Genomic DNA, 27,640 nt, shown 5'->3' with positions numbered 1-27,640 from the left:
GGTGCAGGGAGGGTGATAAGAGGATGAAGTGTGAAACATGGGGGAGGGCTGCATTTTCTCATTTTGCATTTCTGAGGATTGAGACTGCTGAGCACAACACTGATCTTTACTGGATTTTTGCATTTCTTTTATGCTGAAACTGGAAGGGGACAAATATAATGTGGAAGCACATCAACCGTTTTTGGCTTTTAAACTTTTAAATATTAAGTGCTGCTGTAGCATTTTTTTTTCTTAATCTTAAAGCAAAAACAGTTACTCTACTGTAAACGTCACAGATACTCATATTACTTACAAAAAGCCCCAAAACTTGTGTAGTATGCTCTATTTATGTCTAAATGTCAAAACTAATGAAATCATTCTTAACTCTAAAGTAAATGATGAAAACTTTATTCAAACCTCGCTGTGTAATCGTATTTTAATAAAATTGTAAATCTGATGACTCTAAGGGGGTGTTTGAACGGTTAGAAAACAGGAAACCCAGCGGCTGGACCCGGATATCTGCTCTGTTATGTAACATTAACTTGTTTTGGGGGAAAGAAACAAACTATAGTCTTGCTCAGCTGAGCGCTTTGTCCAGTCATGTCCCTTTCTTTTTCCTTAGGAGAGGGAGGAGGGAGTCACGTGGGTTAGTGACTGCCCTTAACGCGCATTTGATTGGCCCCTCGAGGGCTCCGGTTGGCTCCTCCCGCAGAGAGGTGGTCCTTAACGACGTCACGGCCGATCAGCTGTTGAGCTCCACAACAACAACAAAAGAAGGCGCAGTCGGGGGCTCGAGGAGGAAACGGGACTGAAAAGAAACGCCGCACTGTGACTCCTGATGTGCAGTCCTTAAAGTAACGTTTTTATATTTTATTTCTTCCGCGAAGAAACCTCAAGTTTTTCTATTTTTCGAAAAGTAACGCATCTACCTCATTTTTAAGGATTTTAATCACGGTTTGGACTCGTTTACACCTCCTCCTTCTGCCGCAGGTGAGCTCTTTGTTTTCATCTCGGTGAATATACCCGGCCCCAAAGCCTCTGATTTCGGTATTATATATAAATTGCATGCACATAACAGGAGAGGCACTTGGTGTTTTGGTAGATATACAGCAATTAAGAAGCTATGCTCCATTATTAAGCCTTAACTGTGCGTTTTATTCGGCTTTCTCTGCCGGTGGCTTTGGTTGCTGTGGCTCTGCACAGCTTTCTGCCTTTGCTCGACTTGGACTGGAGTAAGTTTATTTTGGGAAAATATTTGATATCATATCATACGGAGATAAAAGTTAAAGTGAATATGCGGTCCAGCACTGTGCGGGTAGAATTACAGCCTCCTCCTCCTTCTTTCCTTGTATAACCATCGAAACCGGCCAACACTCTTAGGGAGCTGTAGCTCCACATTATTACCGAATCACTTCAGCCTTTATCCCCCCACAGTCTGGACGCCAAATCACATTAGCGCTTCGATCACTCCATTGAGAACAAACTTAACTTGGTAATTGGTCTTTTATCAAGCAGAGGTGTCAAGTATTCCTTTCGGTAATGACTATTTGCTGCTTTTGTCCCGTAAAGTCAATAAGAATCTTTTTTTCTTTTTTTGGGGGGGGGGGGGGTGCGCGAAATAAGATGGGCTCCCCAAACAATCTTAACTATTTTCTACAGAAATCATCTAAGGTGAGGATAAAAGCGTGCGCCCTTTGAGTTTAGCTGTGTATTAACTCTTGTTTGCCAGCTAAAACGTGGGTAATCTGTATTTTATCCTCCACTGAATCCCACTTTATGGGTTTATTCTTAATCCCGCAGACTGCATACTGTATAGACATCCGATTTAAACACCATGCAACAGCCCATCTTTCTTTTACAGCCCGTTTCGCACTCAACACCCAAACAAAGCGCGATCTGATGTAATAGATGCATCAATTGCGCTGACGTTCAGTGACCCGTTTAACAACATTAATCAGGCATTAACCAAGCCCGGGAGAGCTTTTCTTTGTGTATGGTTATTATTATAATAACAGGAATAAAGTCGTGTAAATGATTTAGGCCTATCCTGAAATGACCTGCCCTAGGAGGGGCAGGAGGGTGAGCAGGGGGAATGAGAAACAGGTGCTGCAGATTATCAGCCTGCTGTTGTCGGTGTGAGACAGTGAGTCAGTCAGAAGCGTTTTCTGTCCCTCACAGCTGTTCGATGTTTACAGAGGCGGGGTTAGATTGTTCTTGAAAAGAAGAGCGCTTTTTATTCGCTATGTGCCGGAAAATACGAGAGGTAATTAAACGCAACACAGCCAGAGGCAATGCGCCTTCAAGGGTAGGGAGAAAAAAATCGGATATCTGGGCTTGTTTGCTCCTGATGAGAATTTAAGTGTTTTTATCCAGTGCCGTGTTTTGTTTCCGCCTCCTACCGGTGATTACAGTTATTGTAACTAGATGTTTAAGTGTTCGTGGATAAACCATAACTTATCGTGAGTCATTTTGCGTAAGCAGAAAAAAGTGCCAACAGATATATGAAATTAAAATGTCACTTATCCACTGAGAGAGCTCGTTACTCATAACAAATGATTAGGTTGTGAATGATGTAAGATAAGGCTGTTATTACAACAGTTGAGCTACTGCACCTGTTAATGCAGTGTTCATGTGTTGCCTGACACACCTATACATGAAGTATGATGAAATTGCTTATCATATTTGCCACATTTTCTTCAGTTTACATCTAATTTACATGTAATGGAAGTCTTATAGATGATACATTTGCATCTTGCACCATCGTTTGTTTGTTTAGCCATAAGTAAACTCTATAGGGCTATCATGTTGGACAGTAAAAGAGTTCATTTGGACATATTACAGAAACCTGAATTTGTAGAGTGAAGGCCAAAATAAGGGGTGGGTGGGGGGGGGGAGTACACTTGGCTTCAATCTGCTAATATCGTGCCAGTGGGTTCCATTTACACAGCAGCTGTAGGGTGACAGTGACACTTGTGACTTTTCATTTCTTTCTACTTTCCTCATGTGAAAGGCTGTAGTTAGGCCAACAAACAGGCTGCCAGCCAGCTGTGTCTGTACATCCTCTGAGCACAGCAGATCCTTTATTTGCACGTGAATTAAACACAGACAGGACATCTTTTTTCTCCGCTCGTTTCCTTCAGATCAATAACTGAAGAAACTGCAGCTGCTGCTCATGACCATCAAGTCTGACAGGAAATTAATCCATCCCGGAAATTTGTGCAGCTAGAGGCGAATACTAACAGGCTTGTCATTAAAGTCATTCTTGTGTGTGTGTGTTTGTGTTTAAACCATTTCTCTGGGAAGCCCTGGTGTGTTTTCAGGCTCTGTCCTAACATCTTTAATGAGTGGCCTTGTGTGTAAAACCAGCACCTGTAAATGTTTATAACCGAATCCTCATGTTTCTCTGCCTCTCAGGGCTTTTTTTTTTTGAAGACTTTTGCACTCACTGAAGCAATCCTGACGTTGAGCGATGTCCAGCCTGCGCCTGCTGGCCCTCAGATGATCTATGACCACAACTTATTGATGCACTTTAGCACCTTTACGGAGCCTTCCCCCTGCTGTGAACCCCGCAGCTGATGACCAAAACGACCGCAACACCTCCCTGCCGTCGCCCAGAGCCACGCGCCTCCCCTGACCCCTCCCTCATCCTCACGCCCCTGCAGGACATCTCAGGATGTTCCAGAGGTTCGCCAGTGCTCTCTTTGGGGACGATGTGGAGGAGGTGAGTCGAGGCAGCAGACCTGGGGACGGCAAAGTGGAGGAGACAGAGGAGGAGGATGAAGACTGGATCCTGGTCAACTACCTGAGTAAGTCTGATTCTCACAAGAACCAGTTAATGGTTCAGAATCTGTAATCAGCCAACACCTTGCATTAGTACCATAAAGTAGAAGGTAAATAAACATTTTGACACGCAGCAGTGATTTTAGAACGACTTTGAGACTTGCTTCACTTGTTCAGCTGTCAGACAATGCATTTTTGTTCTCAAAACACTGTAAACTAAACTATGAAATGAAAGCTGACTCTAACAGGAGGACACTGAGGAACAAAGGGCTCAAGCAGAAATGTTTTATCCAGCCTTTCATTATATGGCATATGTGAAAACTTTGGGTTAAATAGGTAAACAAATTAGAAACACACACACACACACACTTCAGATATATGCATAGCAAGTGTTAAATGCCATGCATATATGCCAAAAGTAAAAAAAAGTCAATCAGTTTGAGGAAGATTAGAGCAAAATCCACCCCCTGATGAAGACTGTGAGTTCAGGAAAGGCTACTGAGCTAATCCAACATGGAGCAACCAGCTAGAAAGACAGTGTATAACTTTAGAGTTTTGTAATGGCAGGTAAAAACCATGCCAAGTTTCCAGTGCAGTCTGAGACCATAAAAAGATTCCAGTCAAAACAGACACGACACGACACAGAAGAGTTCAACAAGTCACCCACCCACACACTGTATGCAGAAACATGACACACTGCAGTGACTCCCAAATGGCTCTGGATGATTCTTGGCACAGCTTTGGTTTGGTGTTAACCCACAGTGGGTCTTAACTTGAATTGACCCCCCCTCCCAAAATTCCATAACCGTGTGAATATTTCTGGCACGAGGGCTGGTGAGAACGAGAGGCTGTCTGACTCACTTCAAGCTGGAGGGGGTGAAGAGGTTGGATGTCAGGCAGTTTATGGGCAAGTCAACCTGCAAACAGGTCAAACAAAAGTGTCTGGAGAACCAGATGAGGTAAAAATAGGTCCCAGTGCTTCCAGGAGGTAAACATGTATGGGCAGAAAGTTTCCTCAAACATCCCTCCACTATAAAAACACCTGGCTACATCATATCCGTGTCTCCATCACAAAGATACACCATGCTATGTTTTGTACAAGGCTGATAGAAGCTCAGTGTATTTGTGACTCAATGTTTTGTTGACATTTTCTGTCAGGTTTCTCACCAGCTCTGGCTAGAGCTGATTTAAGGGGGACCTATTATTTATTCTATTACAAACATTTGTGCTCTTAGATCTGTGTGGTGAAAGAATTGTGTTTGGGTTTTATCACATAAGTAAGCATGTCAAGAGCAATATTTAAAAAAAAGAGGTTTTTATGGCCTGTCATCACTCATGCATATTATCAAGTGTGAATACAGGCTCATGAATGTGCCACACACAGTGTCAGAAATGAGTAAGAAGTAATAATGTTATAAGAAAGTATGGCTTGAACGTTGCAAATGTGGTTGAATGAGGCCAGGAGCTGAAGAAGTCTGGTTAAAGGTGATGCTGTCTGTTTGCTCTGCTGATGCTCTGCATGCTCTGAGCCTTTGTGGTTCATGGAGGAGACAGGGTTATGTGGGGGATCAGCTGGTCCTTTCATAATCTGGACTGACCTCATTAACCCAATGTACAGTGAGCCCAAGTGTACAAAACACTACATGCACCCCATTCTAGAGCTGGAGACCTGTTGTCTAGTTGACACTGCATACCGTGAGCTGCTGTGTTTGCAAACGCCTGCAGCCTCCGCAGGAAGAGATCAGCAGCTGATGGGGCTCGGACAGTGGGAGCTGTCCCACTGCTGCTGAGAGGATAAAGTGAGAAGATCAGCTGCTGCGAACTGAGTCAGCACCCTGCAACCTCTCTGGCCTGTTGTGGGTAAACAAGGACTCCTCTGTGAACTCCAGGGAGTCAGAGCCACAGGGCGGTGTTAATGTCACGTGTAGAAATTGAGCTTCAAACACTGCTCTCACAGTAAACGGGTGAGAGCACTGAGGTCAGAGGAGAAGGGTGGAGGTCGAAAAACCTTTATCTTCCTCCTGTGTGTTTGATGACCACTAAAACATTCTAATAATCATGTTCTTTACAAAAGTAAGTCCCCATCCTTAAAGAAAACTGAAAACAAGCAGAGATGTCTGCTGTGTTGACACAAAGTTATTTTTAACATCCAGTCTGCAAGCTTGAGATCATGTTGGCCTTCCACCTCACAACTTCCTGTTTCTCTGTGAATCATTAGAAGCTGTGGCTGGATCAAAACAAGAGCCCGACCCGCAGCTTTTGGCAAGCCTCCAGTTTTGCATAAGATAGCTAGCAGGGCAGGATGTATGCGTGCTCGCTGCACACGATGATTTATGTGCAAAGGAACGAGCAGTGGTTGTGTATGCTGCTTCTTGTAGAGAGAGCTTAAGTTGCTCTCCCTGGGGTTAACAGCAGACAGACATTTTTGCAAATTCAAACAGAAACATGTGTGCGTGCGGTTCATTGGGCATGCAATGTTGAGCTGTCAGGCTGTCAGCCTGCTTGCAGCTGTTTGGCTGATCAGCTTCCAGAAAATTATTGTTTACATCTGGCAGGTTCCCTTCTGCTGCGTGGCCAAGCCACAGTGCCTCCTGCTGGTACACTGATGACATTACACAGGCGTTTTACTTTAAAATCAAAACAACAGCTGGAACAGTAAATGACCTGTTGCATAAAGGAGTTTGGATTTATGATGTCTGTAAACCAAATGGTTCGAGACCTCATAGAGAAACATTTTAGAAAAGTAGGGCGCAGAACATGTTTACAAAGATATGCTGTAAAGAGAGGGACGCCTATTTTTGAATCTCTTTTCACTGGTTTGTGTATAACCAATGTAGTTTAAGTTTAAGGGACGAACTTTTTCCACCACTCAAAAAAAAAACATAAACCAAAGTTTTGGGTTATTATTTCAAAACTTCGAGTTTGGTATTTTAAAATTTTGATTTATTACCTCAAACTTCTGTGAAAATAACTCAAAAATGAGAAAATAACATTTCAAGTTAGCCAAAGTCCAAATTTTGAGATAATGACCCAAAGTTATTTTTAAAAATGGATTTATGTTTTTATTGGGTTTTTAAAAAAATAGTTTTTCTGTTTTTAGTTGTGGAAACAAGCTTCTACAAGTTAACGACATTCACCACCACCGCCTCCTGGAAGGTCAATACAAAACAGGCCTTATTGTTTGACAGACGATGGCTTTAAAGATGCTCAAAAAGGCACAAACACTGTCATGAGGTGCAGTTCGATGACTCACAGTAGAAGACACCTGCTGCAGTCAAAGCGGCCATGCCTTAATAATGAATAGGTTTAAGCCTTAAAAGCCTGTTTTTGTAACAGGTTGTTCACATGACTCTTTCTGCCGTAAAAGTTGCCTGTAAGAGCATGTGGGGAATGACTAGTACTTGGTACTTTTCAGATACAGGTGTTACTTTTTTCATAAGACATAAAATCTGATGCGTCTCTAGTACTATTTTCATTCCATTAATGACACCTTCATCTCACCCCTTAGCTGAAGCTGGCTCCAGCCAGTGTAACGATGGCCACTCGGGATCCACCATCATCCAAGATGAAGACGAGGAGGTGGAGGCAGAGGAGGATGAAGAAGATGATGAGCTGGTGATGATCCCCTCACCCATGGGCATCCCACCTGTCCGTTACGCCTCCTGCACCTCCCTCAACTCAACGGCTGACACCGACCCGGACGGTGGTCCAGATGAGGACGAGGAAGATGATGAGAGTGGGTTTCTGCGTGTGGACACCCGCTCTCTGCAGGAGAGCTGGTTTCTTACCCCCCCACCCTGCTTCACTGGGCGTAGCACCTTTCCCATCGTCCTGGAGCCCAGCCCTCTGGAGAACCTGCTAATCGAACACCCCAGCATGTCCGTCTACACTCACCACAGCATCCCACGACTGAACCTTGACCCCCTGCCACAAAGCTCACATGAACCAGAATTGAACTTTTCGTCCGATGAGATGACCGCGAGCCTGACAGCTTCAAGTGGAAAGGAAAAGGCCAGAAGAACACCAGATGGCTCTCGCCACAGGTAAAATCTGGGCTCTGTCCATGGACAGAAATTTCATCATCATTGGAAAATAGATTTCAAGCTTGGACATATTTATAAATATGTCCAAAAGTACCAAATGGACAACACTTCAAAGGCACCAACTTCGCAATAGCCGTTTTTAGTGTTAACTTATCCAGTCACAGGCTTATTGAGACATTTTAATAAAAAATAATCTACTAACTGAAAGAGCACACAAGGTAGCAGATACTTCAAAAATGCTCCTGATAATTGGATATAATAGTAAACCAATGCATGTTCTGAAGCAGCTGTTAAATTACTTATTGCATTGTGCTAAAAACTAATCTGCCTTCTTCTGAAAACTTCTGCCTCCTGCAGGCCAGAGGCGGCAGTTTCACAGCGGCGCTCCAGTCTTCACTCCTCCTGCTACGCCGCGGCGCTCTCCGCTCAGGCCGGCCTTGTGCAACAAAGGCCGGGAAACCCCACCCAACGTACCCAGCCCATGTCCCGCAAGGCCCTGCGACGCCTCAACCTGCTCCGCCCCCCAAAAGCCAACACCATGCACCTGCACCAGCCCAGCCAGAGGCATCTCAACTTCTGAGACATCCTCATCACTATTCATCATCATCATCATCATCAACCTCAATACTTTAAGCAGTACAGGAATGTAACACTGGCCACCCACAAGCATTCATCTCCGTTTTCTTTCATCTTCTCAACAAACAAACACCAGCAGCAAGTTAACTACGACATCAGCCACCACTTACACACCTCACACCTAATTTCTCCTGAAAGCTTAATGGGTGGTGAAATCGGGAAGGTGGCTGTTGACTTTTTATATCAGTAATGTGGCCAGTGAAGACTTTTTCTCCCTCCCTCACTTCACTCCCCACGTCCTACTCCTCTTCATCCATCCTCCATCCTCCTATGTATTGATACTGAGAAGAAGGGATATGTAAAGGTCATAAAGTTAACCCCCCCTCCCCTCCCTTTTCACAAGACCATTTCTTCTTCTATTTCTTCAGAGCATTGTACGTCCAATCACAGAGAGAAACAGAGGTCATGATGACTTCTCTTTCTTTTCTTTCTTCTTCTTCTTCTTCTTTACCGTCACCTTAATGTGTAGAATCAATGCTGTAGGTCACTTTACTAAGCGGCAGGTTCACTGTGTGGCAGGATGGTCTGGTGGTGTCACTTCAGGGTCTCACAGTGAGACTGCTGGTCATCTAGGCAACTTTTTGGACTGACTGAGGGCAGTAGGAGACATTTCAGATCCTAAATGACTTGAACATAGACAGTGCAGCCGGACAACGTTTTCATTTAATCAATGCAGGAGTATTGGAATGCAGTGTTCCCAATATGTTGCCAGTGAAGGGCTGTTCACACTAGAGGATGAAGTTTAGGTGGGTTTAAAGGAAAAAATCCCTTTATGTAATCTCACGTGCTTATAATCAGTGATCTGTACTAAATGCTCTGTTTGTGTCTTGAGTGACTTCCTGCATTTTAGAGGAGAACAGGGTATGTCCATAACAACTGTAGGAACAGAAGCTCTGCTTTATTACAGCTGACTTTATTATAATTACGCCTTTTTGATGGTGAAAGTTTAAAGCTTTATAACATCTTTATTACAGAAGAAAAGTGCAACATTTTGAGCCTCTTTATAAGTGCAATACAAATTCTCTTCTTTTTATAAAAAACATGGTTCCTGCTGTTATGTTTTAATACTAAACGCTTCAGCCAGACTTAAACACGTGCATTCAAAGGTTCTCCTGTGAAACTGGAGGGTGTGTTAACTGAAAACAGAGAGTTTCAGCAAAATTAGAATCACGTCTGAGTCAAACCTAACTATGTACTGTAGCTGCTTTGCCTGTTAGTCCATTTTCTGCTCTCGTACTTTCAGACGTAGATTTCTAGTTTCTGTGCTACGGTTCTCTCTGTGATTCACTTTGGTTGCAGAAGAAACTCGTTCCCTTCACCCAACCTTATGCTGTGTGTGTTTGACTGATTATTAAAAAGCTTCGAAAACACCACAAATGAAGCCAGTGAAGCAAAACACAGCTGTATTAAAGCCTTTAAAGGGTATTTTTCCTTAAGTTCCTGCTTTTTGAGCTCTGCAGCACCACCAGAGGTGAAAAACTTCCATGTTGCTCATCCTGCAGCTCCAGCTGAACCTGCCTCTGACTTTATAATTCAGTACTTTTCATGATATTTCTTTAAAGGAGAAAAAAAGAAAAGAAAAAAATGGGAAAAATACTGGGTTAAATATCACTAAACGCCTTGTTTTAACAGTAGCTTTGAGATAAATAGAAATGTTAAAAAATATGTAAAACAAAAAAAACTTCCAAAAATATTTTTTGAAAAGAAAAAACAAATTACATATCAGTATGAAGTTGGTATATATGCGTCCATGGTTTCTTGCTTAGGTGTGTTTGGTTATGATAGTGTGCAATCTGTTGCATGGTTGTAGAGTTTTGTTAGTGTCATGATGGTGGGGGAAAAAAGAAAAATGGATAATTATTATTTTCTTTCTTTTTTTCTGTTTTGTTTTTGTTCTTAAATGAATCTGCAGTCCACTTCTCAGGGTCACAACCAATCACCTTTACTCTTTAGGAAAATGCAGATTTACTTGACGGCTGATGATTCTTTGTGTGTACTCGGACTTTTCCAGCTATGTCCCTGCGTGCTTTCCCTCTGTGAAAACCTTTGTGAGAAATAATCAACTTCTTGTTTAGTGTCACAGAAACGTCTTTTGGTCCCGGGACTGTGAAATGAACTCTGACACTGTCAGTTGGCTGTTGGAAATCCATCAGGATGGAGAGAAACTGTTGGTTTTTTTCAGCTATGTTTATATATTTTGCTCAACTGTACCTAACATGGTTTTAGAAATGTACCTTATGCTATTTTAACTGTTCTCTTTTCCATGTTAACGTAGTTACATTTCGTTAAATATTTAAACCAAAAAAAAAGTAGCAGCGATCTTTAATCTCTCCGTAGTTTTATTATACTGGTGTTCTTTTTTTTAAAAATTGTTTGAGTGTTTGATAACAGCTCTCGGTTACGGTGCTCTAAAATGGTAGACTGTTTAATGGTTTAATGTGTCTGCTGTAGGGATAAGCGGAGCCCAGGCCGAGTCGCCACACTGCAAAAGTTGAGAAATAACCAACCTTATAGAGTGACTAAAATCTATGGAAGACAATTTCTGCCAAAAAAAGACTATTTAAATCTATATATAGGGTAAACAGGTTTAAAGTAAAGTTCTGGAGCATGTATGTTTGTCTGATGTTAAACAGAAAATTTGACTCAGTCTGTGACTTTTTATAACTGAAAATTTGTTCCAAAATGTTTAATTTTTTTCTGTTTTAAACCCTTTTTTTTTTTTTTTTTTTTGTCTGGCAGAAATCGGCAACCATCTTAATGTTCGTAAATAATTTAAGAACAGGTGAAGGACTCTACATATAACTTCACATTTTGCTTATTTATCAACTTAAAAAAAAATTCATTTCCTTACACACATCAACAGAAACTTACTAAACTCTGTAAATTTGCCTAACGATGATGTTTTGGAAACCGATCCTGTTCTGAAGATACGGAGATGCAGCGTGGAACGAACACATATTATGGAGGAGAAAAGATTCAGTCATTTTTAATGGAAACTGTTGCAGTGTGGTCTTCTAATCGCCTTGTAAACCTGACTGAATGTCTCTAGTCGAGTTTCTGGGAAGGTAGCGTTGTTAACAAAGCCCTGTAAGGCATTTTTGTTATTTGCTGTAAATAATCGTAAACTGTAGTAGAGTGGATCTCTTGTGTTTTCAAGCTTTTTTTTTTTTCTTGTCCTTTCTCGAATGTCTCTCTCTCTGCAGTGAGTTTTGCAATCACGAACGATGTTATTTTGTGTCATTTTATTTTTTGAAAAAGAGAAACTTAAAGACAGAAGGGATCGGAGGTTCCTCCTGCTGTCAGGAGCCTTAAACGATTAATTTGTTTTTTTGTTCTTTTGTTTTTTTTCTTAAGTATCTGTTCTCAGCTCATCTCTCCATCATTAATCTAACAGGGATTTGTAATGCTTTTTGTTCAATGCCTTGAAATTTGTGGATCACGTGCCTTCCAGGTTGAAATGTTATGATGACAATGCATCAATGAAGAACTTGAACTTGTTTTTCTTTTTGTTTAACTTTTTAAGTGGACGTAATAATAAATTAAAACACACAGACAAACATCAGAAACCAACTATGCATCATTCGAGGAAGCTCATATGCTCTCGCCACCACCATCCGCCCAGTCCTTGTACAGCTTTTATAATGACTCAACAAACCAGACAGAATGATGTAGCAAAACCTCTTTTTTTCTCCTATTGTTTTATTTGTAAGTGTGAAGAATATTTTATGGCATTTTTCCACTAAGTGTTAGACTTTTTGGGTTTTTGTTTGTTTTGTATTGTTTTGTCATTTTTTGCTTTTCTGTGTAGTTTACTGGAATAATACTGCACTTTGCCAAAAAGAAAAAAGGTGTAGGACTTTTAGGGTTACCTTTTTATTTATCAACATAACTGGTTTCCTTTGTCTTTTGGATGTATGACAGATCACTCAGACATCAGAAACAAAAAAAAGCTAATTAAAAGTGGGGTCATCTGTTTTCACACTGTAATAGTTAATACATGTGATCTCTTATTAGCCTCTAATAAATGTTTTCATACACAATTTTCTTGTCTTTGTCTTTAGCCTCAGTTTTGCTTATTAACACAACAACCAAAAGCCAGAAATAACACATAATAGTGCAGAAGATAACTTCATATTCTAGGGAGTGCAGTGGTTAGCACTATTGCCTCAGAACAAAAAGCTGCTGACAAGTGGTCTTTTTCAAACTAGTGGCATCAGACGGACAAAATGCACAAACTGATGCTTGTATCCACCTTTGAAATAATGTTACAAGTATCTGCTACATGACCATATTACCAAGAGCTTTAAGTATTTCAGTCTAAATTTTAATTCTATTGAATCTATTTAGCTTGAATCAATTATGTAGAACACGAGCAAAGAAAAAAAGAGTGCATTTTTTAAAGTAGCTCTATTTTCTGTTGTCTACATCGTAGAGAGTAACTTTAATGCCGCACCTAAAAAGGGAAATGAGTACAGTCAAAGGTTAAAGTGGATTCATCAGGTGGAGGAACCCTTAAATTGGTTGTAGTGGCTCAGTGTGGAGAAAAGACTCAAAGCTCACAATAGTTTTGATTGTGAGCTTTAGTAGATTTTCTTAGTGTACAGACTGTGATCAGCTGATCCGCTGCTCCTGCTCTGAGGTTTACTGCTTGTTACAGGGCAGCCTTTTGTGGCTGGATTTACAATGAGGCAGACCAAGACAAGTATAGTGGAACAAGGGGTATTTCTTTATCAGACAGCTCTCCTCACCAAACAGTCCACCCATCTAATGGCAACTAGCAGCCTTAAGTACTTTCAGCTGTTGCAGGCTAAACCATTATTCTATTAACAGGTGAGTTCTCAAACCCAACCTTCCACCACATTATACAATAAATCAACTCAAATAAATAAATATCTAAATACATTTTTCATTTTCATATGAATACATATTTTACACTTTATCCTTACACCAAACCCATTATTATAAAAACGCCACACTCTCTTAACCCATGGCCTCTCCCGGAACCTTTAAATGGTGTCTGGACCCCCAAGGAAACATTTGCCCAAACACCCTGAACAGGACACAAGAAAGAAAGGTGAGTAATTGTGTCTTACAGTTGCTTCTTTGCACCACCTTTATTTCTAGATTTTCACACACACTTGCATTAGTTATCCTTACTGGTAAACCTTATTTGCTCTCAATCACAACCTTTCCTTTTCACAGACAACCACCACATTTCTTGACGAGGAGCAGCTGTCCAGGACCTGGAACAAAGGCTACCAACTGATTTTAAAATACACAATAAATATTCAATGAATAATTAAACTTTGTATGCAAATGTTCTTCCTCTGCAAATCTATGCTTAAAGTACGATGCTAAATAAAGTGCTAGATAAGGTGCTCCTAAAATGCTGAAAATAACAATGAAATAACTTCTTAACGTACAAATTACAACAACAAAGAAAACAAAGAATATGTACAAAAAATACTATTCCCTTAAAAGTAAATACTGCCTGGAGAGGAAGCTGCCTTTCCGGAGGGTTGTGCTCTCAAAGTGCTTGTTGTTTTGCAACAGTTTTGTGTATTTACAGCCATTTTGTGTCTACTTATGGTTATTTAATGTCTCTCTGTTGTTCTTGTAAGACTCTTTTGAGCCCTTTGTAATGTTGTGATTTTTAGGAGTCTCTGTAGTAGTTGACTGTGTATTGGCAGCTGTTTTATGCCTCTCAGTGATCTTTTTGATCCACTTTGGTGTTTTACATATCTATATTCCCATATTATCTCTTTGTCTCTGACTTATTTGTAGTTGCTTTTTAAAAAAAATCTATTTATGAGGTTTATATTAGCATTTTTTTTTACTGATGGCATTCTTAATTATTTGGCTCTTTGTTTTTGAGTATTTGTCTGGGTTTTTTGTTTTGGTTTTTTTACTCCACTTTATTGTTGTTAGGAATCTCTGTAGTGGCTTGGTGCCTTTTTTGTCAGTTTTATTTTCTCGTTACTGGTTGGTAATCTCAAGTTATTTTATTTACTTTCTTATAACTGCTGCTCTGCTATTGTTTCGTGAAGTAATTATAATTGTTGTAGTTAAAAGTTGGAAGTAGCAGCAGCTTTTCAGCACTTCTTTTTGACAGCAGATGCACGTGGTCCTCTGTTTACATTCTGCAGAAGGAGCACGCGGCTGCAGCTGCTCGCCTTCTCATTGGCTCTACGTCATGGAGCTCCCTCCCACAGGCGGGACTCGGATGCGGAAGGAGTTTCGATGCCGCGTAAAAAAGCGAAAATAACTCCACGGATTGAAATAATTACCACCAATATCTATTGCTAGTATACTCAAGGGTGTCTACGGAATCGTTAAAGTTTAACCGGAATGTACAGAAAGTGGTGTTTACTGCATAATTCATACTTCAGCTCGGTGTCCCTTAGAAATGAACGGAGGCTCCAGACAAACTGGAAGCACAGCCGGTTTACCTCCGTCCTGAGCCTGTCAATAAGCTGTTTTATCGCGGTCGAAGTTATAACAACCCGATTAGAACCGTCCAGTTTAGCCGGTTTGTACAAATCTCAATTCGTATTTAAACGTTTAGCGCGTTTCTGTGAAACCGGGAACGCGCATGCGCACTGGCAGGAGGCAGGCAGATGCGGATATAAGGATTGGCGCCGGCGCCACAGCTGATGTACTCATTCATTCTTCACTAAGGAGGTAAGAGCACCGACTCGGAGACTTCAGCTATATGAATATTTATAGTTTAATATTTTATGCCTCGAAGCTGCTTAACCTTTCCTGCGGTTTTCATTTTAGGTTTCGTATTTAAGTCGTCGTTATTGGCGCAAAAAGGATTCAAATGTGGACTAAAGCGGGGACTGCTTTCTTGTTTACTTGTTTTTTAACTGCCCGGGCATTGTTTCCACCTCTGATGTAGTCTGTTCTACTTTAGTTGGCTCTTGCATGTCGTGCCAGATGTGTATTTAGAGAGAATTTGGCCTTTTGGTGGAGATTCTGTTAAAATACTGAGGCGTGTAGCTTTAAAACTTTGTACAAAATTACGTCCTCACGTTGTCTTTGTCATTTGTGCACGTTTCCTTAAACCAAGCATTTATCAATGCGTTTGCATGCAAAAGCTGTAGATGCCCAGTTTAAGTACACATCGGGGTTAGCTGGTTATTGTTGACCTAGTTAGGAGTTACCGAGCTAAGTTTGCTAATTACAGTAGCTCCCCTCTGTATCTTTGGCCTGAGGTCGGTCTCAGTTTCTCTTACTTTGTAGCGCTTAAAAATCCTCTTGTTGACAAATGTGCTTCATAAGGGTTTGTTTTAGGTGCCCAGGTGGCTTTAAATTATATATCGTTTATGTTAAGCGGTCTTTTTGGCTATTTTAACCCGGCAGGCTTGGAGCAGTTTCGGGGAGGTAGGGCTCAAATCCTCCCGCTTCTACGCTGCGGAAATTGGCGCGTCTTTGAGTTTCAACCCCGAATTAAAGTTAGTATTTTGTCGATTTCACTCATTCTAAATACACCAAAGATGTTTGGAGATGTATATTGTGACGCTGAAAGTGGTAAATTTGATATGAATTGCGGAATTTCTCCGCTTTTTTTGTTCAAAATCGAGGGAAAAACCAGCCCCCCTCTTTTCTGGCTGCAGATACCACACTAGCTTACAGGTCCTGCCTGGCTGCTTTGGCTCTGTATTTATCACGTTTTTAATCAGTTTTACCTTTTTACTCTGAAATGAGACACTTGGTAGTCCTTATATGCAGTCTGTCGGCATTGTTAATTCCCCGTTCTCGGTTTTTATCGAATCTCCGTGGCTCCTAAAATGGTGGCCACAAGCTAACACTGCATATGTTATTATAAGCTAACCATCACTTGTAAGCAGGTTAGAAGTAATCCTACAAAGGGATGTCTTATTATATCTGAGGTTGTTGAGCGTATTAGGATCCAGCTGTGGATCATTCACTTTTAAACGGTTTTTTTGGTTGTATATGATCCTATAGCATTAAACCAGATGCCTAGTTGCATTGGGGAGGCATTTTCTTCAGAAAGGGCCCACTTAACTCTTGGAAACTTCCACGAGAATTTGAATTATTTTTCCCAAGTGTTTTTTATTTATTTATATTTTTTCATTTTTTTTAATATCTCTGTTCACAGTGTTAATATTGAATTTAATGTAATCTCTCCTTTTCTTCTTTACAGCGGAGCCATACAATACAGTCAGCACCATGTCCAGGCGCAGGTGAGCACCTCTTGGTGATTGTTCTGAAACTGGGGGCCCGGAGGTGAAGTGGAGCCACTACCCTACAGCAAAGCTATAGGAGCTCCTCAGAGATCAAACTCCAGATGTTTATACATCAGGAGACTTTAATGACACCATTGTTCAAATTAAGCAGAGATGAGTGACTGGAGGTGAAAACTAATAGATGTTTGTACAGTTAGATTGGATCACATTGTCTGTTCACTGTTGCTTTTAGTGTTTTGATTGCTGAAAGGCATAGTCTGTTGTAAATGTGATTAGGTTTTAGAGCCTACAGTGATGTCATACATTTTTGTACTTGTCACCAGTTCACAATCACATGTAGTAAGATAAGATGGCCAGTCGCTCAAATGTAAAAGCTTTAAATCCATCAAGCTGTAATCACCCCTTTCTTTAAATGGGCGAAACTCCTAATACAGTTGCCTTGCTGATTGCTTTTGTCACTGTGGCCCAGTCATTATTTCCATCAATACTGGTGTTTAAGTTGATCACCAATATTTATTTTTTTAAAAGTTGGCTCTAATTGCAGATTAATTCGATTAATATTTCAGTGAGCAAGAGGCAGATTCTTATTTGACCATTCTTATTTAATTTTAATTTCAGTGATCGCATCACTCTTCAAGCCAGAGATCCAAATAGCACCATCACGCTGAGGAAAAGAAAGACTGAGGTTTGTTTCTGTTACTAGCTGCAATCCTGTGTTTCAGTTTATCAGTGTTTGTCTCAGCTTTGTCCTGTTTTTAGCTCAAAGACACATGTTTCTGTCTTTTCTTGTTTAGTGTTCTAAGAAGAAACTACAACCCGCTGCCAAGAAACAAAGCTATGAAATACAAGTTAGTACTGCCCAAATGATATTGATGCTTAATGACTGTGTTTGTTACTGATAAGAGCTCAGCCGTGTGTGTGTGTGTGTGTGTGTGTGTGAGTGTGAGCCCAACTTTTTTTTTTTTTTTTTTTTTTTAATAAGGAAATTAATTTAATTTCCACCATTTACTACATAGTAAAGCTTTATAGTAAATGGTCTCTGTATTTATAGATAGAATGGGTGCCTGTAGTCGAAAATGGGCTTTGTTTGCATTGGTTCCTTTTTATTTAATTAAAATATTTTATTTAACTATTTTCTCTCATGACTTGATACATGGTCCTAAGTGACTTATTTCTAGCAGATTTGTATCTGGATAAGATCATATTATAGGAGTAGGTGAAAAGGTTTCAGTAGTAAATTTCTAGTCGTAGCCATGCACTACCTTTTATTCAACAGCAGGTGTCGCTGTTTAGCATGATATGAAACTGAACTTCACAGTGGTGGTGTAACGTAGAGTCCTGCTGTAGATGAGATGACACTTGGTATGTAGGCAGTGTCAAAAATGACAGAAATGCAGCCACCGATTCCACAGAAAATCATACATTTTGCAAATTTAACATTGTGACTAGGTGAAGTCACAATGTTGAGTAACTTTGATTTGTTCAGAGCAATGGGATGTGCCAGATTAATCCCTTTTAGTATGTTAATACATCTGCTTGACCAACAGTCAGGTCTGGGAGTTTCCGTCTCCTCTTTTAAATTCAAGTTTTATTCTTTCTTTCCAGAAGTGTTGGTCAGAGGATGGAGCGTCTCCATGCATTCTCATAGAAACTCCCCACAAAGAGCTAAAACCAGCAAACCCGTCCAACTTCAAACAATACACATTCAAGAACCTCTTCATCAAGGCTTCGCCCATTCCTCATCTCAGGTAAGTGTAGCTTTTACACCTCAATAGGGAGGTCGTAGCGCAACACTTAATACTCCACAGCGCTATTGTTGTTGGAGATGTTGCTCCACCCCACCTGGTATTTAGGGTTCAAGGCCCTCAATTACAGTCAAAGTCACTTTGCAAGTAAAAATCAAGTTTCAGATGTATTAGGGCTGGGCGATATGACCCAAAATTCATATCTCGATATTTTTTAGCTGGATGGCGATATAAGATATATATCTCGATATATCTTTTTTTAAAGCCATAAAGTAAGAACAAAAAGAGAGTTCTTAGTCAAAGCTGTGTCCCAGATGTCACACAGGCACTTTTATTAACATAGAGCAGATGTACATAAAATTTACTCAAAAATAAATTATGAGCATTTATTAAATAATAATGCTCCATAAATAAAAGAAAACAATGTTGTTTTTGTGCATAACAAAAAGCTCACAAATGTGCAGTCAAAATGTAAAGTAAAAGACGAGCACTATAACAAAGACAGATTTCACAGCTGCTCTGTTCCCAACTTGTACTGCGTGACTGACAGCCTGGAGTTTGTAATCCGCTTCGCAACCACGTCTCTTAACAGGTGCCATTTATGGTCCTTATACACAGTAAGGTAATATTACGTTGAAGCACAGTACGTATCACTCCGCGAGGCTCAGCCGTAATGCTCCGACAATCCATCAAGCGGTGCAGCTCCGTAGCTTACCAAAGTCGTACTAAAACATTTTTTGACAGATTGCTGAGCGCCGTGTTCCACATAAAATCGGTTCGCGGCCATCAAGCACAACCAGAATTCATACATAAGGCGCGCTGTCAACTTTTGAGAAAATGAAAGGATTTTAGTCCGTGCAGCACCTCTGGGCTGCATGGCGTTAGCGTGGTTAGCTCGTTAGCGTGGTTAGCTAGCTAACACGTTGACGCCGTCCAGCCCCACGCACGGGGCGATGCGCAGTAACTCGTTAACGGAGATTTGCCGTGTCCATCTTGTCGCTTCCTGCAGGTGAAGCGATGGGGGAGGAGGGGGAGTTGTGTTCAGTGAAGGAGAGGCGAGGCCGAGTAACGTTGCGTAAAGACGAAAGTGGACGAAAGAAAGGCAAACTTGCGGCTCCGCAAGTATAATTATAACGTAACATAGACTATATCGATATAAAGGATATGGTCACATCTTATATCTCGTATAAAAATATATCGATATTTTTTAAAAACTCGATATATCGCCCAGCTCTAAGATGTATCCTGTTACTTGCTTTGTCTGCAGAACTCGTTAATTCACCTCTCGGATTTTGTCCAGTCTGTAGTCAGTTGTTAGCATCACTGTTGCATGTACTTATTGACCAGCATAAATGGTTAAAACTTGCCGTTTCTCTTCCAGTTGGGCTAGTTCGGACGATGTGTGGATCAAAATGCTTAACAAGGAGCTGAAGTACGTTCATGACAAGAGCTACCTGGAGCGGCATCCTAAACTGCAGCCCAAGATGAGGGCAATTCTCCTGGACTGGCTGCTTGAGGTGAGCGTGAAAATCTTTAATGTGCAGAAATTCGACTGTTCTGGTTTTGGACAAAGACTCAGCCTTTATGTCCGATTGCCTCGGCAGGTGAGTGAGGTGTACAGCCTTCACAGACAGACAGCGTACCTTGCCCAGGACTACTTTGACCGCTTCATGCTCACTCAGGAGAATATCAACAAAGACTACCTGCAACTCATCGGCATCACGGCGCTCTTCATAGCCTCCAAGATAGAGGTGAGTGTCTTAATTCTTATAGAGTCAGATATTTCTGATAGTCAAACCTCTGTTTGTGCTGATGACGTTTAATCTCAATAACCAACTTTGCCCCTTCTTTCTCATCAGGAAATCTACCCTCCTAAAACCTACGAGTTTGCCTATGTCACAGACGGTGCCTGCGACCAGAGGGACATCCAGCGCACAGAGCTTCACATATTAAAGGTACGCAAACTCATCTACTTCACTTTCTAATCTAATCTTGTAATATTGAGTGGTAGCAATCAAAGTTTCTGTGTTGACCTCCGTGTTGCTGTCCCATAGGCGTTAGACTGGAACCTTTGTCCTGAGACCCCCATCTCCTGGTTGAAGCTATACACTCAGGTTGAAGCCCAGAAAAATGGAATGAACTTCCTGGAGCCGCAGTTCTCCCAGGAAACCTACATCCAGATCACACAGGTACTTTCAACGGCTGCTACATTTATTTAAATCCTCTTTTTCTGTTTATCCTTGTTTATTCATCTGTTTGAATTAAAAAAAAAAAATGATGCAAACACTTTCTGATTCAGTATTATACTGATCTTTGACCTGCATGTTACAGCTGTTGGACTTGTGTATGATGGACATCACCGCGCTCGACTATAACTACAGCGTTCTTGCCGCAGCTGCCTTCTGCCACTTTTCCACCTTTGACGTTGTTCATAAAGTCTCAGGTGAGTTTCCCCATTCACATCATCAGATTTAATTTCTATTTTTTTATTTTTTGGCTCTATTTGTTGGTGGGATTCTTTGTTTTATAACTTCACTCACAATCGTTAACTTGTTTTTGTCTCAGGTCTCACATGGGATAGTGTGTCTCAGTGTTATCAGTGGATGACTCCCTTCATGGAAACACTGCGATCTGAACCCAAACCTCAGCTCAAGAACTTCCCAAAAGTCAGAGCAGATGACAGACACAATATCCAGACACACGTGGCCTATCTGAACCTACTGGTAAGAAAAAGTAGACAGAAAACTAAGAATCTGAAATGCAAGATTAGTATCACTGTAAAGTAATACACAATTTTGAATGTTTTTAAAAGGGTTAGAAAGTGTAGTTAAATATCTATATAGACGCCTCCTTGCAAGAGCTTAGAGCAATGCATGCCTATATATAAGTCTATATAATTGAAAGAGTTGTTAATTCTTTGGCTTAAATTTCACATATTTGTACAGAACCGGTGGAGGACTCGAGCCCAAAAAGGGAAAGAAAGAATATAACTGAGGCCACTTAAATTGTTTTACCACAGTGTAACACTTATTGTTATTGTCGCTGGAAAAGTAAGGCACCAATATCAGGCTTTTACCTGGTAAAAATGGTACTCGGGTTTTTAAAAACTTGCCTGATCATTCAGGGTCTACTTGGTATAAACTGGCAAATTTGATCATTAGGGAAACTGCTTAATCCGGCTACATGTGTTCATCCATCAATGACATGAAAGCTTTGAAATTTGATTTTATGACTGACTGGACAGTAGGGCTTAATTAATCGGACAGTAGGGCTTAATTAATCGGACAGTAGGGCTTAATTAATTAATTAATCGTTAGAAAATCACGATCTCAATTCATACTTATGTGCGATCTCATTTCCAAATGACAACTATGTTTAAAAAAAAAAAAGACTATTGTACCGCATTTTGATCCGGGACATAATCTGCATGAAAACAAGCGCTCACTCTTCCTACTCAGCAAATGAGTATACCACGTGATACAGAAGCCAGCTGGCTGCTAAAATTGGCAGGGGGAAAAAACAACGGAGAGCACGGAGAGATGAGGAGAAAGTGACAGGAGAAAATCCGTCCCAGTCAACCACCCAACCATCAATAACGGGAACCTTATACAGCGCTTCCCCATACCTGTCGAACTCCTGCAGGCACAAAGAAATTACGGAGGCTATCACTTATCGCCTGGCTAAAGATATGGCTCCCATCAACACTGTGCAAAACGAGGGATTTAGGAAAACGATCGCCCTAGACAAACGCTACACAGTGCCGTCCCGCAACTATTTTTCTATTGTCGCACTACCTGCTCTATACACGCAGTATCGAGCAACGGTGGAGACGGAATTGCAAGCAGTACAACATTTTGCGGCAACGACAAAATATGAGACATTTATTGTTTTTATGTTCGGTCTCAACTGTTACAAAGTTGATGTGCAATAAATATTTATCTTGGAAAAGAAAATCATGAGAGAATCGTGATCTCAATTTTTAAGCAAAAAAAAAAAAAATCATGATTTTCATTTTATGCAAAATTGTGCAGCCCTACTGGACAGATTTTTGTCCTTTTTTTTTTTTTTTTTTTTTTTTTTTGGTTAACCTCCTAAGACCCGAACTCTTCCACGGCATGCATTTTAAATTTCTCTTTGATATTTGGTCACATTGGGGCACGATCAATGTAAAAACAAAGAATTACCAGATTTTTATTTTATTTTATTTTTTAAACCTGATTTTTGTTTATAAGAAAAATAAGAGCCACATCTGAGGATATTCGTTTAAAATTTTGATAGAACAGTAGCAGTATAATGTCCTCGTAAGTGGATATCGGGCCCTTGAAGAGCAAAAATTGAGTATTTTGGTCTAAATAACCCAAAATGTGATGTCCACATATGTGGACGCCAGGTCCTAGGAGCTTAAAGTATATGATAAAGTGATTTTAATTACTAACATGGAACTGTTTCTTCCTGCAGAGAATGGCTCAGGAGTGTATGATCTCTGAGAGTAACGCCGGTCAGCTATCGCCTGTTGCCGCGGGACCAATTCTGACACCACCCAGCAGCACAGAGAAGCCACCCAATCCCTGACCAGGACAAAACCAGAGAGACGTGCTACCTCTCCTTAGTCCGATAGGAGCCACTTGCTGAATGATGCACAATTTTGGGCAAACTGACCTCATGTAGCTTGTGTGTGTGCGTGTGTTGTTGGGTCTGTTTGTGTGTTGTGTGGTTTTTTTTTTTTTTTTTGGGGTTTTTTTTGTTTTGTTTTGTTTTTTTGTTTTAAACACTAAGATCAGACTTTTAGTAGCCATGGTGATGAATTGACAATGTTCAGCTGTAAAATATTGGGATTTGTCCCTGTTGACAATCCTGCCAACAGTATTGTGGTTAAAGGTGACGAAGGCTAAGATCAGCGTGTTCACGTTTCCATTCAGGTCTGACTCCTTTGATATGGTCAGAGAATGCAGCTCACAGGCTACCTAACTTTAAGTTTTTTTTTTTTTGTTTTTAATATATTTAATACATATACAATTAGCAAATGTTGGTCTGAATCAGCAGCAGCTACTTCAAAACTGATTTTAGCTTGACCAAGCCCACAGATGTGCAGCAGCTGTCGTGGCTTTTCTTTTTCCTTAGACTGGTTTTGGTCTGAAAAAGAGCCAATCATTTCATATCTGGGAGTTTCACTGGTGCTATTCTAAGTGATGCCTGCTTTTGAATGGTGCTTCAGGCCATCTTCTCAGGAAGATGGACAGACTCATTTCCTGTGGTGTGTGTATTATTTTTATTTTGTTAAATCTTAATTACATTGAAAGGAACCTTTGCTCTGAAGAGCTGGATTTTGAAATTTAGTGTGATTAATGTCCCCATTTCATTTTGAATCTCAATGTGCAGACCTGCTGTAAATTGGCAAGGTGGCAAACTGCTTGATAATGAACTACACAATGAGTTTCATAGCTTTGTGGGTCAAAGGAACAATCTCCTGATTTGCTCACACCTAAGTGTTTTCATGCTCGTGACCTGTTGGTGGCTTCCCCCCCCCTCCCCATATTATATAAACTGTTGCAGCCTTGTTGCAGACTCTTGTTACATTCCTGTGAAACTTGATGATTGTGCAAATTTTTATTTTTTTTTTAATTTTAAGTGCTTGTATTTATTGAGCCTTAATATGTAATAGAAAAAAATGTTAATATGTAAATTCTTTCAGTGATTGAGCTCAGTTTGATCACAGCCAAAGGCAAAAGCTATTTATGATTTTTGCTGACGCCTGTTGAATTACAGTTCTTTATAATATGTTGTACACTAGCCTGTCATTAGTGCCTTTTTATGAAAATATTAACTGTATTGATACATACTTTAGGCTGAAGCAAGCCCAAAGGCGTAGATCGAGTAAACCTGTGACTGGAAATCTCTGCAGTGAACCTTCCACCATGTAAACTGTACATAGAAGTCAAAACGATGAATGTTTAAAACATAAAGCAACTCTGAAATTTTTTTTTTTCTCCCTTCTTTATTGGAATGTTTTAAATAAAAGAGAGATGTGACGAAGCGAGTCTGTTTAGTTTACCGATGAAAGTTACCAAGACTTTGTTGGGAGGGCATTATTTATTTTTGCATGTACTGTGTTCATTTACATGCAACCTCACGCTAAAAACATTACTGCTAATAGGCCAGAGGGAGGTTCGGTTAGGTGCTATGCTTTCTACATTGTGTCTGGGTTTCATATTTATGTTTTAGATCATCTTGAATAATAACTCAGAAGGAAAAATATACATTGTGCATAACCTTATGTTCATTGTGGCTTCTATTCTACACAGGGTTGTTGCTTTGAGAAACAAAACCCATCCATGTGACTAATATATTTTAAATTTGGCATACCATATTGGAATATCTTCATTAAAATTGTGATAACCCTGGAAAAAGTAGAACAAAAAAATAACAATGTGGGTTTAAAATATTCAATTTCACAAATACTCTATCCATTGATGTTCCTTTATAATGAATATATATGCATGCACACTGGAAAGCTGTCTATATATTTACATGTTCAGAAGGCTGTTGTAGTCAGCTACAACTAAACTAAAAGTAAGTTTGAAATGATATTCCAGTTTACTGAAATACTATTAAAATGATCATATACTTAAGACAAAAATGAAATAAATTTATACAGGGAAGATATGAAAAGTATTTGGGAGCATTTTAATTTATCAGAGTCACTAACTCATTTGGTTGCAAAGCCATTATAGGTTAGTGCCTTAGTTTGCAGTCTTAAGTGGTCTTGAGTCATTACAGTGTGAGATTTTTTCCTCTTTCAGTCCTAAAGGGGTGAGAACACTATATTCATATGCAGCAGCTTGTGTTATTAGAGGCCAGCTGGGCTGTTTGTGGGCTTTTAGCTTTTAACCATCTTTACAACATCTTTGTTAAGAATGATTGTGATTCAGGGGTGAAAGCTAAAAAAAAAAAGCTGTGAAACACTTCTAAGGTTTCACAAACCTAACAGGGAATGTGAGGCTCTGACTGGGACATCCAACACCTTTCATGGGTGGTACAAACAACAGAGAATCATCTGCTCAGTACTGTTATATCCTTATGGTAAAATACCTTTAGGACCAATTACTCATGCAGCTTTTGTTTTTGTCTTTTCCATCTACTGAAATGCTACAGTGAGCCATCTTTGCCTCAAATAAGCATTTCTTTGAATGAAGTATAATTCTAATGTAAAGTGCAATAAAACTGCTCTGTTAGTTTTCACACTTAAGTGATGCAGGAGCGTTTGTGGTAGGCAGCGGGTGTCAGTTCAGCGTGATGTTTGTTCACAAAGCAACCTGAGAGAAAATAAAGTCTTACTTCATAGCACTCAAGTGCTAATAAGAGAGAGACAAAGAGAAGTGTTGAGTATCTATACTTAAGGATTTCATGAGTCATAAAATAAACCTGAAAACATATTGACAAGCCTCACACATATAACCTGTGACTTCCTGAGTGATTACTCATAAATAGAGCTAAAACAATTAAGTCAAAGGAAATCAACTTTTAATTACTTTAGTTAAACAGCTTTATCAAACACTTACATTAGCATGTGCATATTGTCATCTTTTTCTCCTCGTCATCTGCTTCCTGCATTACTACTACATCTCCACCCTCATTTTTACCTCATCCTATTCCACCTCACCGTAGGCCTCATCTCCTGCATCAAAGTCAGAGCTCTAACACAAGATGTGCATAAATGGCTAAACAGCAGCAACAGCTGGTTATAAGCTAACATCCCAGCTAATGTAAGGCTCAAGTGTCAGATAAACAATTTGATTACATTCTCACATCATATAGTAATTTATTCATACGATGTCCAACAATATTAGATCCACATCTAAGAAAGTTTCACTAACAGCGGTAAAAACAGCATTTTTACCAACAGAAAAGCTCAGGATATCCTCAAAATCTTCCTCATTATAGCTTTTATCAGACAGAAGTGAACTTCACTGGCTCATCGACTCCTATCGGACTCCTTTCTCAAAGTTTTACAGCCTCCTCCAGAACAAATACACATGTACACACACTGGCAGCTGAGGTAAACGGCAGACTGATAACCTACACTCACCACTCACTGCATGTGAACAGTGGCCAGAATTTGAGGTGGTCATCAAAATATATGTTTAACTGACACAAATACATTTTATAATCCTGATTTATTGCTAATTGTTATTGTTAAAATACAGTATATGCAAAAATGATTTTTATATACAAAAAGTAGAAATGCTGTTGTGGGTGTAGTCTAAATTTAATGTTTTTGATCTCTCGACTGACTAAAATGTTTGTCCTACAGTAGTTAGGTTCATAAACTTGAATTGAAAGGGGTACTAAATTCACTAACATTGAGCAGTGAGATTTTACACGCTGTAACTTTAACTAACCTAAAGCCTGCAGTGTGGGCCTTTTACACATACACTGACATCTGTTACATTCATGTCCTTCCTGATTGTTTTCGGATGATAGCAGCCCAGGTAAACCCGTTATAGATGGCTTACCAGAGCCAATAAGGTGAACAACTAGTGCGGAGAAAGCCATAGCATCTTGTGGAGCCTTTGGTGGATTAACCTAATTTGGAAACGTTACCCGTCTTTAATCGATCCTAAAGACGTCAGAACTACAGCCATGGTTTTAGTTGCCTAAACATGTTCTTACAGTTGACCCCTAGGCTTTTTTTCCCAACCCTTGCTCTCCCACTTGAATGTTGAAAGTAGGTAAAGTTGTGCCAAAACCCCTGTGATGTTTAAATGTTTAAGCTAAACTGGACATCATGTTAAACCTAAACTAATCTAACCTAACAACCTCATTGTCTTCATCCTAGAATCTAGTGATCCTGGTGTTAGGAATACACACGAACCCCTGTGCTGATGTGTGTGTTAGACATAGACTATAGTGGCAGACAGGGGCCCCTCATGTGTGTGCACCTCCCCTAGAGTGAGTGCATTGTGTGGGCCTGGGAAAGCGTGGTTTTAACCTCCTCACACACAAACTGACCCCAACACACACACAGTGCTCAGCTTAACTTAAACATGAGAGAAAATGATGAATTCTATTGCCACCATCACCCAAAAAGAAGGAAATTCACAGATACTGAGGTAAAACAAACTTAAACTCAACTGAAAGACAGAACGATCCTAAAGATTTGCTTCAGCGGCAAGAGTCGAAGGCTGACAAAGGAGGAAAGAAATGAGAGAAAAACACAAATGCATGGTCAGTTTTGTTGTTTTTC

At 40.1% G+C, this 27,640-nt stretch overlaps 2 protein-coding genes across 3 annotated transcripts; both read left to right on the top strand.

The window, feature by feature from the left end:
* The first annotated feature begins 742 nt into the window (after positions 1-742).
* Positions 743-12,478, top strand: tp53inp1 (tumor protein p53 inducible nuclear protein 1). The gene is made up of 4 exons (XM_004551081.5): positions 743-969; positions 3,394-3,785; positions 7,268-7,802; positions 8,160-12,478. Exons 2-4 carry the CDS (start codon positions 3,653-3,655, stop codon positions 8,380-8,382), a joined length of 891 nt encoding a protein of 296 aa, XP_004551138.1. The 5' UTR covers positions 743-969; positions 3,394-3,652; the 3' UTR covers positions 8,383-12,478.
* A 2,512-nt stretch (positions 12,479-14,990) lies between these two features.
* ccne2 (cyclin E2) lies at positions 14,991-24,375 on the top strand. 2 transcript variants are annotated; one of them, XM_014408223.3, is made up of 12 exons: positions 14,991-15,119; positions 16,609-16,648; positions 17,270-17,336; positions 17,446-17,499; positions 18,257-18,399; positions 19,778-19,913; positions 20,001-20,147; positions 20,256-20,351; positions 20,451-20,585; positions 20,728-20,839; positions 20,962-21,119; positions 22,855-24,375. In XM_014408223.3, exons 2-12 carry the CDS (start codon positions 16,635-16,637, stop codon positions 22,966-22,968), a joined length of 1,176 nt encoding a protein of 391 aa, XP_014263709.2. In that variant the 5' UTR covers positions 14,991-15,119; positions 16,609-16,634; the 3' UTR covers positions 22,969-24,375. The 2 variants fall into 2 exon arrangements, with proteins under 2 accessions (XP_014263709.2, XP_014263708.2); XM_014408222.3 differs by lacking the exon at positions 14,991-15,119 and adding an exon at positions 15,582-15,895.
* The last annotated feature ends 3,265 nt before the right edge of the window (positions 24,376-27,640 follow it).

Source organism: Maylandia zebra, linkage group LG11 (genome assembly GCF_041146795.1).
Source record: "Maylandia zebra isolate NMK-2024a linkage group LG11, Mzebra_GT3a, whole genome shotgun sequence".
NCBI classification, from domain to species: Eukaryota; Metazoa; Chordata; class Actinopteri; order Cichliformes; family Cichlidae; genus Maylandia; species Maylandia zebra.
Note: the sequence above shows the minus strand (reverse complement) of the source record. Positions and strands in the feature narration are given on the sequence as shown.